Below are 15,517 nucleotides of genomic sequence, written 5' to 3' on the forward strand. Positions count from 1 at the left end.
ATGCAAAAGAATGAAACTGGACCACTTTCTTACACCATACACAAAAATAAACTCAAAATGGATTAAAGACATAAATGGGAGACCTGAAGCCACATAAATCCTAGAGAACACAGGTAGTAACTTCTTTGATACTGGCTATAGCAACTTTTAAATTAAATTAAATTAAGTTAATTTCTTAAAGTAGGTTCCATGCCCAGTGTGGGGCTTGGACTTATGACTCCAAGATCAAGAGTCACATGCTTTATCAACTGAGCCAGCCAGGTGCCCTCACCCTCCATAGCAACTTTTTTCTAGATATGTCTCCTGAGGCAAGGGAAAGGAACGAAAAATAAACTGCTGGGACTATATCAAAATATAAGCTTCTAAAAAAAAAAATAAAAGCTGCTTCTGCACAGTGAAGGAAACAGTCAACAAAACTAAAAGGTAACCTATGGAATGGGAGAAGGTATTTGCAAATGGCATATCCGATAAATGGTTATTATCCAAAATATACAAAGCACTTATAAAACTCAACACCCCCAAAATGAGCAATCCAATTAAAAAATGGGCAGAGGACATGATTAGACATTTTTCCAAAGAAGACATCCAGATGGCCAACAGACACATGAAAAAATGCTTAATATCACTGATCATCAGGGAAATTCAAATCAAAACTACAATGAGATATCAACTCATACCTGTCAGAGACTTGGTAATTTAAGTCCTCCATTTAGCTCAGTGTTTTGGAATTAGTAGGGGCTCAATAAATAGTTTTGGTATAAATATATATTTTTTTCTCTAAATGGTTATTATTCTATTTATTTTTCTCTGTATACTCTTTGAATTTATTTACTCCTAAGGTATTATATAAATTTTTATTTATCAAAGTAATGCCTATACATAGCTAAATAATCAAATATCACTAAAATGTCTTTCTCATTAAAAACAATCCTGTGCCTATGTTCCTAACTCTTATCCTTCAACTCAGCCACTTTCACCATTTTAACTTGCATCTTCTGATAATTACCTTTATTGTTCTATATAATTACCTTATTCCTCTTCTTGATTTATTAGCTTTAGAGAGCATTTACTGACTTCTCATTATGGTCTTTGAGAATTTCTTTGGTACCCCAATTTCTCTCCTCCATTTTCCCAATTGAATTAGAATTTTCATGTAAACTAGTACTTAGTATTTACACTATTATGACTATAAATATTGTTCATTGCTGAGTCAAGTAATGTACAATGATTATCTGCCCTCATATGGGTGTTTTTTTTTCTTGGAGCTAATTATTTCCTTTTCTTTCATTTGCTTAATTTTCTATGTACATACTGCTTATTTGTTCCTAATAGCATCAATGCATCTGTTGAATTTGAATGCCTGGTAGTCATCCTTTCAAACTCACAAACCCATGAAATAAGACATCAGTTCCATTTTTTCCCTCCAGAAGACCTCCCTTTTATACCTCTAATGATTCTGTCTTGTCTGAGTGTCATGCTGGGACTTTCCTCAGCCATTTTAGTTTAGGGATTGTTTTTGAGAGAATTTGTTAATGTGGCTATAACAAGAACAAAGAAGCATTAATATTTTAGAGAGAATCCAAACTATTAATATATGTATTACTTCTGTGTCCTGGATTCACCATATAATGAGGTCACATAAAATGAGGTTGCATTTGCTTTTGATGCCCAAATTATAATAGCTCAAGCTTTCATAGTTTGAATGCAAATTCTGAGCACCACTAACTTTGCAAAGTGCCCTCTCAGTGTTTCTAAAAGGGGTGTGCTCACAGGAGCTCACTAACTAGTCCATCTGCTAGTTACCACAAAGCATTTGCCATGTTCTTCCTCTTTTGCTCTGAATCCCTGGCAATATGTATTTCCCTGAATTCTGTTTGATGCTGGTAGTATCCCTCACTGCTAATGGTAGGTATCCCTCATAAGATGGGTGTTATATTTGCCAGGGGTATTATCTCCTGATTTTACCATTTCTCAGAATACCGGGGGTACTAGGTTTGATGGAAGGTTATCAGAATGACTCTTACCCCAATTCCATGCCACTTCCTCACACCCCCTTCTCCATTGCTCAAAGTCCAGAACTCACAGTCTCTCTTCCAGTTTTTCCTTTTTGTGATTTCCTCTCCATCACTCCAGTGTCCAAACCAATAATCATCAACATTCGTAACCCACTGCTAAGCACCCATTTTTGCAGGAACAACATAAAAGCTAGAAGACCCAGAAGCACAGCTCAACTATATAATTTATTACCAAACCAGAATGTTTAACATTTATATTCTAGTGAGTTTCTTAAGCCAGAAAAACAGTCAGCTTTAAAGTAAGATGAAGTCTCCATTCTGGAGATGGAGAAATTCTTGCAGCTTTGCAATGATGGACTTCTTTTTCTGCTAGACAAATTTTAAATGCCTTAGAGTCTACTCTCAATCTAAGCACCACATTGCAAATATTTAAATATGTTCACATTTTTAAAGAAATCCTCAAGGTTTTTTTTTTTCCTTAGAAAATTTGGAAACTTTCTATAGATATTTGTAAATAATATGAGGGCATTGAAATAGTATATATTTCAGACTTTTCAATGATTCAAACTGGACTTTGCCCTAAAAATTGTGTAACTTGTAGAGTCTGCATTTTCAAAAAATACTTAAAAGTAGAAATGCCACCAACAAGGAGATCTATGAGCAGATGACAACAAAGGAAAGACTCGTGAAGTTTAAAGTAATACCATGTTGGTTTTTTTGAACTAAATGAGGGAATTGTTTTCAAAATGAAGGCTGTACCGTATTATTCCAGAAAAAACTTTCAGGTGGTATACAGACCCTTCATCATCTTCCCCTGCCTCCCTGTCAAGTGTCATTTCCTCCTTCTTTATTTTTTTTTAAAGATTTTATTTATTTATTTGACAGACAGAGATGACAAGCAGGCAGAGAGGCAGGCCGAGAGAGAGGGGGAAGCAGGCTCCCTGCTGAGCAGAGAGCCTGATGTGGGGCTTGATCCCAGGACCCTGGGATCATGACCTAAGCCAAAGGCAGAGGCTTTAACCCACTGAGCCACCCAGGTGCCCCTCCTCCTTCTTTAATGTTCCAATTTTCATTTAGTGGTTGAAGACAGTTGGGTTCATAATTTACCCAATTAGTAAGAGGTAGAGCCAAGATTTTAACACAGTTCAGTTTGATTTCAAAACTGGTATCTCTTTTCCTGTTTACCGTATTGCAACTTATCATTTTGGGTGACTACAAAGATGACCTTAAGGGAAAGAGCTGACATAAGGGAATTACCTAGCCATGTGGATTATCTGGGATCTCCCTGGGTGTATATAATGGTTCTCTGATAATACACACTGTGTTGAAGGAGGGTCTGGAGAGGGATCTCTTGTACAAGCAAATCTAATCCTAAATCTCACTGTCTCTCTTCTTTCTTCTAATGCCTTTTCCTACATCCCCTTTTTGGAGAGAGGCCATGAACCTGGTTGCTGATCCTACACTTTGCTCCCCATATGCCATGCACGTGGTAGACTCAACTTACCTTTCCTATGACATCTGTTAACAGCTTGAGTGCCAGAGGATCATGAACCAAGGAGTCTGTGTAAAAGGAACCAAGGTATTTCTTTGGGTTGGTTGGATTGTCCTGGGCACACAGATCTGGGCGCATGTTGAATCCATGGGAAATTCTTCCAACTGTGAAAGGGAAGGCACCTCCTGCAAGTAAAACCCATTAGTGAGGGGCGAGTGTCAGTTGAAAAGGTTATTTTTCAATCCTCATGGTATATACAAAGAGGAGTTACTGTAGTCCAGTATTTACAAAGGATTTATTGTGTCCCAAATGCTGGGAGATGACAGAACTAATGATACGAACTCATCTATAAATTCATGTTTGAGGAATTTATCCTAAAGAAAGAATACATGTGTGTAAAGATATGTGGTCAAGGTTTTCAAATGTAGTGTGCTTATAATAGCAAAATACAGAGACAGCCTATGAACTGGGAAATATCTACATAATGATGGCATGTCCATAAAATGTATTGCCATGCATGCAACCATCAAAAGTAGTGGTCGTTGTGGTATGTGTGTGTGCCCAAGAGTCAGAAACTCAATTACCTGCAGGGACCAAGCAGGAAATATAAATGAATAAAATAAGTCTATTTGTAAATAATAGAGAATGGTAGGAACTATTGCAAACTGGAGAGCTTGTAGTCTGACTAGAGGGATTTAAACAAAAACTATGCCAACCAAACTAACCTTGTCCACAAAAATGGAATTTAGTTCCCAACCATCATATACTTTATGACTAGAATGATGGCTGCAGGCATGTTATGGACTGAATTATGGGGTCTCTCTAAAATTTTTATGTTGAAGCTCTAACCCCCAATCTAACTGTATTTGGAGACAAGGGTAATTAAGGAGGTAATTTAAGGTTAAATGAAGTTATAAGGTGGAACTTTGATAGGAGAAAGGAGAGGGACAGTGAGATTTGGGATTAGATTTGCTTGTACAGGAGATCCTCCCCAGCCTTCAACACAGAGTGTGTATCGCCAGAGAGCCATTATATACACCAGGGAAATCCCAGATACTCCACATGGCTGGCTGATTCCCTTAGATCAGCTCCTGTTCCTTAGGATTATCTCTCTACCCATCCAAAAGGACATGTCCTGTGCATAGTAAGAAAGTAAACTTCTACAATCCAGGAAGATAGGAATCACCAGAAATTAATACTGCAGGCACTTTGATCTTGCACTTCTAGCATCCAGAACTGTGTAAAAATGAAGTTCTGTTGTTTAAGCCACTGAATCTATGGTATTTTGTTATGGTAGATTGAGCTGAGTAACGCAGACAGTGCCTTACCTCCATGTGCAAAACACACTTTCAGTTTAGGAAATTTCTCAAACACTCCTCCCATGATCATGGAGCAAATGGCAGTGGTGGTCTCTGCTGGCATTCCTAAAAGAGGAAATAGTCACAGGGTGAAAGGCTTGTCATCTCAAGCAAGAAGAAGCTCTCTTGGTTGGGGGAATGGCAGCTTGCTATGATTGTCAATGCTGAGAAATGTGAGGTCCCTCTGTCCCAGCTTGGCTTGGTTGTCTAGAAGCCATTACTTTGGCAAACAGACCATTAGAAGCTTCCCACTTAGACTCCTGTGGAGTCATCTAATGGACAAGAGAGTCAAGGAGCCAAAGGACCGAGCTTTTGTTCTGATTCTTCCACTTCAGTGTGGATATGATGGAGCAAGAAGAGTACAGTGAGTCTGGGTTGAAGCCTAACTCTTCTAATTTCTTGCTTCCTGTCCTTTGACAAATTATTTAATGTTCCTGAGCCTGTGCTTCTTCACCTGTGAAATGGGGATCCTGTTGCCCATCTTGCAAGACTACTGTGGAGCCTTGAAAATGATGATGTTGGGAAAGGTTCTAGCCAGAACTTCACATTGGAGGTGCTCAACAAGTATTAGTTGCTTCCCTGTGCTTCAGCTGTAGAACGTGTTTGTTCTTGCCACTTAGTTCTCAATAAATATTAACTAAAATGATAATTCCTGCCAAATCTTTGCTGCTTCTTAGAGGTGAGGTCGAAAATAACTGAATTAGAATGAGTTGTTTTGGGAAGACTGGGTGGCTCAGTCGATTAAGCATCTGCCTTTGGCTCAGGTCCTGGGATCAAGTCCTGTATCAGGCTCCTTGCTCATTGAGGAATCTGCTTCTCTCTCTGCTTGCCACTCCCCCCTGCTTGTGCTCTCTTTCTCTCTGGCAAATAAATAAATAAAATCTTAAAAAAAAAAAAGATGAGTTATTTCAAGTGCTTTGTGCCCCTCGAAGAAGCATCTGTTCCATGCCTAGTGCCTTCACCTCCACAAAGTTAGTCTGGGTTACATTTCCAGGCAACTGCTTTTCAGACTGTTATCAACAAATCTCTGGGGGCTCCACAGGTAAGCCTATACCTTCAGGGGAATACTTACTCTCTGACTGCCAAATGGGGATTTACCAGATGCTCATCCTTCCCCAAGCCTGTCATTGCTCTATGGACAGAGATGGTCTGACTCCCTGGCCTTGTAGGAATTCTGGAAGAGTGACAGATTCATATCTGTCTGGCATTGGTTTGTGGGCAGAGCTTCCTGAAGGCAGGAGGATGGAAAGCGTCACTTCCTTTTGGTCCTGTGATTCTGCTCTCCATTAATTATTTGGACCATAGTTACATAATCCATTCTCTTTACAGGAACCAAAGTGGAATATTTACAGTGTCAGTTGCATCATGTTCCTCCCTTACTGGGAGTCCTCCAATCGGCTGATGACTACTTTTGTGTCCAGAATAGAATTCTGAAATTAGCCTTTGTTTGTTTGTTTGTTTATAAACTGTGTCTCTGTTTGTCATCTCTTTCTTCTAACCAGATCATTGGCTTCAGGAAGGCAGAGGTTTTGTCCATGTCAATGTCCTCATTGCCTGGTACAGGGCCTGGCATGCTGGAAAGGATCAATATATATGTGTTGCATAAATGAATGATGAAATGTCTCTTTAGGCACATGTTCTTCTGTTTTTCATGTGGGAAGTTGTAATACAAATAAGTTTGTGGGACTAGTCAAAGTGTTGTCTGAATTAGGATGGCTTTTCTTTGGAGCTGGACAGCATTGGTGCCTTTTAGGGTTGTCTCTTCCTGCTAATTCTTGTTGAAAAAGCTGGTGGAGGATGGGTAGGAAGCTGCCTTACTAAATACATTGGTCTCCAAAAACAATCAGAGAGACACAAAATGCCAGAGCAGAAAGATAGTGCAGACCAGCTCTCCCACTTTACACATAAGAAATGGGCCTGAAAAGGTGAAGTGATTTGCCACAGGTTATACAGAGAACTAGAGCCTAGCTGGAACTGAAATTCAGTTTTCTTACCTCCAATATACTGCTCCATTAGTTCTTCATGTTGGTTACTTTATCATTACTTGTACTAATGATACAAGTACTATCATTTGTACTAATTATGATTAGTTATAACTAACTATGATTGTACTAACTAACTGGGCTGTGGAGAGAATGGAATAATGGCCTCCCTAAAGAAAATCCAAGGCTGTTCAACTGGGAAACCCACTACTGGATTTGTAGATGAGCCGTACTTTTTACCTGTGACCACAGAATTGCCACCTGTCTCCATTTCCTTTATCAGGGGTAATAAGGAGATTGGATAGGCCAAGCAGAGGTCTCTCCTCTTATCCTCTCCTTTACCTTCATGTGGAATCATGAATGAATAGAGCAGGAACAAAGAGCAGCAGAAAGGAACAGATAACAGAAAAATTGAAAGCCTGGGTCATCTATAATCTAGGGTGGTGGGAGTTGACCTTCTACTTGTTAACTCCAGCGTTCTCATTTTAAGAGCTGATACTCTTTTTCTTTTTTTTTTTTTTTTAAAGATTTTATTTTTTATTTGACAGAGAGAGAGAGAGAGAGAGAGAGAACGCCCAAGCAGGGGGAGTGGCAGCAGGAGGAGAGGAGAAGCAGTCTCCTCCTCGCTGAGCAGAGAGCCCAGTGTGGGGCACAGTGCCAGGACCCTGGGATCATGAACTGAACTGAAGGCAGGCACTTAGCTGACTGAGCCAACCAGGTGCCCAAGAGCTTGTTGGCTCTTTAAAAAATTCTATTACGCAGGCATGGTTACTTATTTTTGGAGCTTTTTTGGGAGTCTGTGTAGTGAGGTAGCTTTGGAGTCAGACAGATTTGTGTAAATTCCATTTTCACTTATTAACTGTGTTACTTGGACAACTTATCTAACCACTCAGAGACTCGGTTTCTTCCCTGTAAAACGGTTATTATAATGTCATCCTCATAGAGTTTTATGTGGATATGTATATATTGAAGTAATATATATAGCATTTATCCAAGAGCTCAGTAACTCACAATCCTGTTAATTATTCATACTTTCTCTTTTTGACATAGAAGGGTTCCAGAAATAATTGGAAAAAACCAAAAACTTGATCCTCTTTTTTAGAACCAAGCTGATACAAACCTACGAGCCAAGGGAGCCAGTATTTGGCCATCCGTCCATCCATCTGCATGTCCCAGGGGTGCACAAATAGGGAACAGTTCAGCTTTTCAGCCACCTTTAAAGAAGCAATGAGAGAGAGAGGGAGAGAGAAGGACTGTTATTTGGATGAACCAGCAAATATAGGGTACTATTTTAGGGAGACTTTTTCTCTGGGTCTATATTGATCTGAATAAATAAGCTAAAACATTTGAAATTGTTTCTTAATCTATATTAAAAAAGCATTGAGAAATTCTGCTCCTGCTTAGAAAATAAGAAGGCCTCTTAGAATTAACAAGGGAGTTGGTGGATTTACCATGGAGGTCAATGAATATAAAATATTTTTGGCAAAACAAGTCACAGGAAACATCCAGCATTCAAGTGTTGTAGTTGAGAGCAAAATGCTCAAGGACTGATCCCATGCCTCAAATGCAGGGGAAGTTTCCTCTGCTGGTTCCTACTTGATCCATTCTTTCAGGAGGACTGTTCAGATTGTACACTTAGAGTCAGGGCTAGAGTGTTCCCTTGTTTCTCCCACTTGGAAACCTGAGGATGTGAAAGTGAAAAAGCGATAGGTGGGGGCCAGAGGCCTGTGACTTGACTGGAGCAGGCTAGCCTGACCCAAGCCATTGGTCACACAGAGCCCAACACTGGCTGGGAGTTTCTGGGGGTCTACTGGTACTCACAAAGCCTCAGGAGCCCAGCTGAGTCCCTGAACAGTCTGTTGTGAATGAGATGCCTTCAGGAAGTCAAGAGCTCTCAGTTCCAGCCCCACAGGTACTGCGATGAATGTCATGGGCAAACCTATTCCAGGTCCTTCTGGGAACTGGAAATCCTATCTGGATGGAATGACTTTTATTCAACAAAATACTTAATTTGAAAAAAGTTCCCTCAGTGGGCATTGAGTATGAGTGCTTAACAAGATTCAAAACCAATTTTCCTTAACTCATTTCTTACCTAAATATATTGAGGTGCTGGAGTGATTCATTCTACCTTTACATATAAATATGTGGGCTAAATAGGGTGATGCAATATGAGTTCTGGACATAAACATTTTTATTTATTTTTAGTTTTAAATTTCATTTATTTTTTTAAAGAAGAGAGAGAGGTGTGCTAGTTGGCAGAGTGCGGGAGCAGTGGAGAGGGTGGAGGAAGGCAGAAGGAGAGAGGCAATTGAGCCCAATGCAGGAATTGATCTCACAACCCTAAGATCATGACCTGAGCCAAAATCAAGACCCCAGTGCTTAACTGACTGAGGCATCCACCTGTCCCTGGACATATGCATTTTAAAAATGAGATGCAATTATTGGAGAACAAGAGATTCTGGAAGTGGCAGACAAAGGGTAGATTGGAGAATGGACTTCTAATTTCATCAGGTTCTGGGGACAGAAGGGAGAGGAGGTAATTCATTTCTGATAATGGATGCAGGCAGAGTTAACTTCTTGGGATGGGTTGGGGTTGACAAAGGCACAAAATCATGGTATCTCAGTGGGATTTGACTCCTTATTAGGATAAAATGTTATTCTATGCACCTGTGATGGTGCATTTCTCTTCAATTCAAATTAGTAAATACTCTTGATCCCTTCTGTATGTAGAGAACACAAAAAGAAGTCACCTAAACTCTCAAAATTGTGATAACTCATATTAACAGAGAATTTACCATATGCCAAAGCTGTTATAAGAATTTTATAATTGTTGACTAGTTTAATCCTTTATAAGATGAGCACTTTTAAAAATTGAAATATAGGTGACACACAATGTTCCATTACTTTCAGGTGTAGAGCATGGTGATTTGACAACTCTACCTTATGCTGTGCTTACACAAGGGAAGCTGCCATCTGTCACCATACAGCACCATTACGGTATTGATTTTATTCCCTATGCTGGACCGTTCATCTTTGTGACTTACGTATTTCATAACTGGAAGCCAAGTATCCCCCCCACTCCGGTTTACCCATTTTGCCCATCCCCTTGGTAGGCGCTGGTTTGCTCTCTGTGTCCATTGGGTATATCACTGTCTTTGTTTATTTTTCTTTTAGATCCCACATATAAGTGAAATCATATGGTATTTATTTGTCTCTGACTTGTTTCACTTAGCATAATACTTTCTGAGATGAGCCTTTTTATTACTCTGATTTTGCAGAGAAAGACACTAAGGCAGTTAGAGGCTAGGTAAATTACTCAGGTCTTGCGTCTGATACATGGTAGAGGCAGGCAGTCTGCCACTGCTAGTCTGTGTGTCTCATACTTGTAATAAGGACATTTTTGTGCCTGAAAACTGACCTGAGCATGTATGGTTGGGTTCACTCACTAACGAGGGAGGTCTAGGAAATAAAGGAGTTGGCTAGACACGTTGGAGGTCCAGGCTCCCTTGAAATGACAAAGACAACTTGATTCATGGTAACTCCTGTCATTTGTTTTAGCCATGTTATTGATGCAAGCTAGAGACTAGTGAGGCTGTCAAGTCTTGCTAGTCGAATGAATGTGCTGCCAGCTCCAGGATATCACAGATCTGCTGGGGTCAGGATACTCTCCTGAATTCCCTGAGAGATCAGCAGCCCCCAAAACAGCCTATTTAGAATGAGTGATTGGTTGAGCGAGTCATACAAATGAAAATATCCATTTGAACCACAACTGACTGCTCTTGCTTTTTGAGCTCCTTAGTAATTCATAAACCCAATCCCAGTGAATAATAAAATGATTTGCAGCTGAAGGCTTGCTCACATTGTGCTGAAACAACTTGGATGCACAAGTAAATAAATCCTCTTTCAAAGCCCATTAAAGTTTCTAGAAAACATTCACTGCCTCACCTCAGTCCCTGCAGCCAGTAAGCTTCAGGGAGTTCAATATTTAGAGGAACATTAAATCTTTTAGGTTATTGGGAGGCAATTTAACAGGTAACACCCTAACTGGTGGGCAGTGTCCATAGATATAAACATGGAAAGATTCTATTTATTTATTTGAGAGAGAGTGAGAGAGAGCATGAAAGGGGAGAGGAAGAAGCAGACTCCCCGCTGAGCCTGGGACGCCAGGATCATGACCTGAGCCTGGGACGCCAGGATCATGACCTGAGCCGAAGGCAGTTGCTTAACCAACTGAGCCACCCAGGTGCCCAACATGGAAACATTTTTGCATGTAGGCAGAGCTCAATAAACACAAATAAATGATCTGTGGTTATAGTGCTGGGCAGTACGCCGACATCTATTTATTTATTATTTTTTAAAATTGTTATTTTTTTTTAGGATTTTATTTATTTATTTGACAGAGAGAGAGAGATCACAAGTAGGCAGAGAGGCAGGCAGAGAGAAAAGGGGAAGCAGGCTCCCTGCCAAGCCAAGAGCCCAATACGGGGCTTGAGCCCAGGACCCTGAGATCATGACCTGAGCCAAAGGCAGAAGCTTAACCCACTGAGCCACCCAGGTGCCTCTAAAATTATTTTTAAAGATTTTGTTTAATTATTTGTTAGTGAGAGAGAGAGAGAGAGAGAGAGCACAAGCAGGCGGAAAGGCAGGCAGAGGGAGAAGCAGTCCTCCCTAAGCAGAGAGCCTGATGTGGGACTTGATCCCAAGATCCAGGGATCATGATCTGAAGGCAGACGCTTAACTGACTGAGCCACCAGGCATCCCCACCAACATCTATTTAATTCACTATTGAAGATTTTGCATTTACAATGAAAATAATAGAAAGCAATACTATTAACGTTCTAGAAATAAAGAAAGAAATAAAAAATGCAATTGAATGTAGAATTATGCATCTTGATTCCTGATATGAAGAAAAGCATGCTTAGTTGCAGAAAGAACAGAAGGGCTGAGGAGGACTGGTGGAGAGGACCATGGGACTGTGGACACTTAATTTGGATACTTGGAAGATGAAAATGGCACTGAATTCCTGAAAATATACTTTATAACGCAATATTTCAAATGTAGAAAGTTGTAAACAATGGTACCATGAACTTCCATATACTCACCAGCTAGTTTCACCAAATATTTTGATGGCATTGTTTTTGTTACATGTTTTAATTATACATTTTCAAAATACATGGCATAAAGAGTATATTAATTGAGGACTGGTTAAATAAATCAAAACATATCCATATATTGGAATATTAGGCAGTTATTTAAAATTCATGCATTAAGAGATTTTCATTTGGATTAGAAATTCTTCATTAGGATATGAAATCACATGTATAATAGAATTCAGATTTCATTAAAATATAGATATATGCAGAAACATGCAAACAAAATAAATATATAATAACAGTGATTATCTTTGGGTAGTGGGATTATGAGTTATTTTTGTTTTCCTTTTTATGCTTTTCTGTATTTTCCAGAATTTCTTCAAAATCCCTTCATAATTTTTTAAAAAATATTTTATGTATTCATTTGAGAGAAAGAACAAGAGAGAGGATGAGCTGGGGGAGAAGCAGATGGAGAGAGAGAGGGAAAGGCAGACTCCCCGCTTAAGCCTGATGGGGGACTGGATTCCAGAACTCTGGGATCATGCCCTGAGCTGAAGGCAGGTGTTTAACTGACTGAGCCACTCAGGCACCTGGAAAACAACTTCATGATTTTGAAAGATAAGTATTTTTTTTCTAAAGCAAAATAAATACTTTTTTTTTTCTTTGCGTGTCACTAATATGGCCTTTTGTACTATGGCTGGGATGAGGGTAATATTTCAGCGTCCAGATGAAAGGGTAGAAAGGGAGCATGGGGGATGGAAAGGAAGAGAGATTTCCCTGGCTAACTCCGGGCTGGCCTATGAAACATTTCCACCTGTCTCTCTTCTAGTGGTATTGCCCACTCCTTTTGGAGAACTCTTTCCATATTTCCTGCTATATGCAGCATGTCATCAGGCATCTTTCTTCCCCCCTGCCAGGGAGGTGACATATTCCTATTCTGCCCTCCAGCACCCAGCACCGTGCCTGGCTCTGCCGCATGCTGGCTGGGGTATCCCCGCATACTCACGGCATAGACAGGGAAGAGTTCCGGTGCGTTCAGGTCCCACTCGTTGATGTGGGAGCCGATCTGGACCCCCGGAAAGCCCAGCTCCTTTACACAGCGCTCCATCTCCTTAACAGCAAGCTCAGGGGCCTGCATGGGCAATGTGCCCAGGCCCACAAACCTCTTGGGGTGGTTCGCAACAGTGGCAGCCAAGTCATTGTTTAAAAGCTGGCACAGATCTAGAGTGTCCTGAGGTTTGGCCTGGTGGAGACAGGTAAGGGAAGATCATATCATTCATAACCTACTTCTTTAGATATTTACTCTAACACCACCACCTGGGCTGAATCATTTGTCACTGTCCATTGCTTTTACTCCTCAGCAAGCTGGGGCACAGATGAAATGGCCCCTGACTACAGGAGACCAAAAGCCAATCACTGCAAAAGTAAAGAAAACTGCTAGTATATTGCTGATTAATTAGAAAAATGGAAGTTATAATCAGAAGGGATGGACACAATTACTGGGCCAGTCATCCTATAGTAGAGTTGGAAGGAGGGTGGACCACACCCTCCCACCCATCCCGGGACACCCAGGGGGCCAGCAAGGCGGTGCGGAGTGTTACAGCTCCCGCACACAGGGGACTGGGCCTATTGAGTGTCCGGCATCACCAGCAGCTCACTTCCTTGTCATGCCTCATCATGGGATGCCAGACTGTTTATGGACCCCTCCTGTTCCTGTGTTCCTCCCTGTCCTTTCTGCTGGCTGCGACACTCAAGAGTTACCTTAGCAAAATATTGATACAGAAAGCTTCTCTTTCTGTTCCCCTAACTCTCCCTTCTTTTTAATGTTAATTTTAATTTTTTTACATCTTAATTTTATTTTATTTTTACATGTTCCAAGATTCATTGTTTATGCATCACACCTAGTGCTCCATGCGATATGTGCCCTCCTTAATGCCCACCACCAGGCTCATCCATCCCCCCAACTCCCTCCCCTCCATAACCCTCAGTTTGTTTCTCAGAATCCACAGTCTCTCATCTTTCATCTCCCCCTCTGGTTTACCCCAATTCTCTTTTCCTTTCCTTCTCCTAATGTCCTCCATGTTATTCCTTATGCTCCACAAGTAAATGAAACCATATGATAATTGACTTTCTCTGCTTGACTTACTTCACTCAGCATAATCTCCTTTAGTGCCGTCCATGTTGATTCAAAAGTTGGGTATTCATCTTTTCTGATGACTGAGTAATATTCCATTGTATACATGGACCACATCTTCTTTATCAGTTCGTCTGTTGAAGGGCATCTCGGCTCTTTCCACAGTTTGGCAATTGTGGACATTGCTGCTATGAACATTGGGGTACCTGTGGTCCTTCTTTTCACTACATCTGTATCTTTGGGGTAAATACCCGGTAGTGCAATTGCAGAGTCATAGGTTAGCTCTAGTTTTAATTTCTTGAGGAATCTCCACACTGTTCACCAAAGTGGCTGTACCAACTTGCATTCCCACCAACAATGTAAGAGGGTTCCCCATTCTTCACATCCTCTCCAACACTTGTTTCCTGCCCTGTTGATTTTGGCCATTCTAACTGGTATGTCAATGTGGTTTTGATTTGAATTTCCCTGATGGCTAGTGATGATGAACATTTTTTCATGTGTCTTAAACATTTGTATGTCTTCTTTGGAGAAGTGTCTGTTCATGTCTTCTGCCCATTTTTTGACATGATTATCTGTTTCATGTGTGTTGGGTTTGAGGAGTTCTTTATAGATCTTGGATATCAACCCTTTGTAGTGTCATTTGTGAGTATCTTCTTCCATTCTGTGGGTTGCCTTTTTGTTTTGTTGACTGTTTCCTTTGCTGTGCAGAAGCTTTTTATCTTGATGAAGTCCCAAAAGTTCATTTTCGCTTTTGTTTTCTTTGTTTTTGGAGACGTGTCTTGAAAGAAGTTGCTGTGACCGATGTCAAAGAGGTTACTGCCCATGTTCTCCTCTAGGATTTAAATAGATTCCTGCCTCACGTTGAGGTCTTTCATCCCTTTCGAGTTTATCTTTGTGTATGGTGTGAGAGAATGGTCGGGTTTCATTCTTCTATACATAGATGTCCAATTTTCCCAGCACCATTTATTGAAGAGACTGTCTTGTTTCCACTGGATATTTTTCCCTGCTTTGTCAAAGATTATTTGACCATAGAGTTGAGGGTCCATATATGGACTTTCTATTCTGTTCCTTTGGTCTATGTGTCTGTTTTTGTGCCAGTACCATACTGTCTTGGTGATCACAGCTTTTTTTTTTTTTTTAAAGATTTTATTTATTTATTTGACAGACAGATCACAAGTAGGCAGAGAGGCAGGCAGAGAGAGAGAGGGGGAAGCAGACTCCCCACTGAGCAGAGAGCCTGATGCGGGGCTTGATCCCAAGCCGAAGGCAGAGGCTTTAACCCACTGAGCCACCCAGGTGCCCCGGTGATCAGAGCTTTGCAGTAAAGCTTGAAATCAGGCAACATGATGCCCCCAGCTTTGTGTTTATTTTTCAACATTTTCTTAGTGATTCAGGGTCTTTTCAGTTTCCATACAAATTTTAGGATTGTTGTTCCAGCACTTT

General features: G+C 40.5%; 1 protein-coding gene across 1 annotated transcript in view; it reads right to left on the reverse strand.

The window, feature by feature from the left end:
• The window catches only part of LOC111145481 (aminocarboxymuconate semialdehyde decarboxylase), an 83,898-nt gene that overhangs the window by 30,255 nt on the left and 38,126 nt on the right, over positions 1-15,517 (reverse strand). The window contains exons 5-8 of the mRNA XM_022500380.1: positions 12,947-13,183; positions 7,968-8,061; positions 4,836-4,931; positions 3,520-3,692 (exon numbers count right to left, since the gene is read on the reverse strand). Of these exons, the coding sequence (XP_022356088.1) occupies positions 3,520-3,692; positions 4,836-4,931; positions 7,968-8,061; positions 12,947-13,183 (600 nt within the window). The remainder of the gene's footprint in view (positions 1-3,519; positions 3,693-4,835; positions 4,932-7,967; positions 8,062-12,946; positions 13,184-15,517) is intronic.

Source organism: Enhydra lutris, unplaced genomic scaffold, assembly GCF_002288905.1.
Source record: "Enhydra lutris kenyoni isolate GAN:26980312 unplaced genomic scaffold, ASM228890v2 scaffoldscaffold1, whole genome shotgun sequence".
Lineage (NCBI taxonomy): Eukaryota > Metazoa > Chordata > Mammalia > Carnivora > Mustelidae > Enhydra > Enhydra lutris.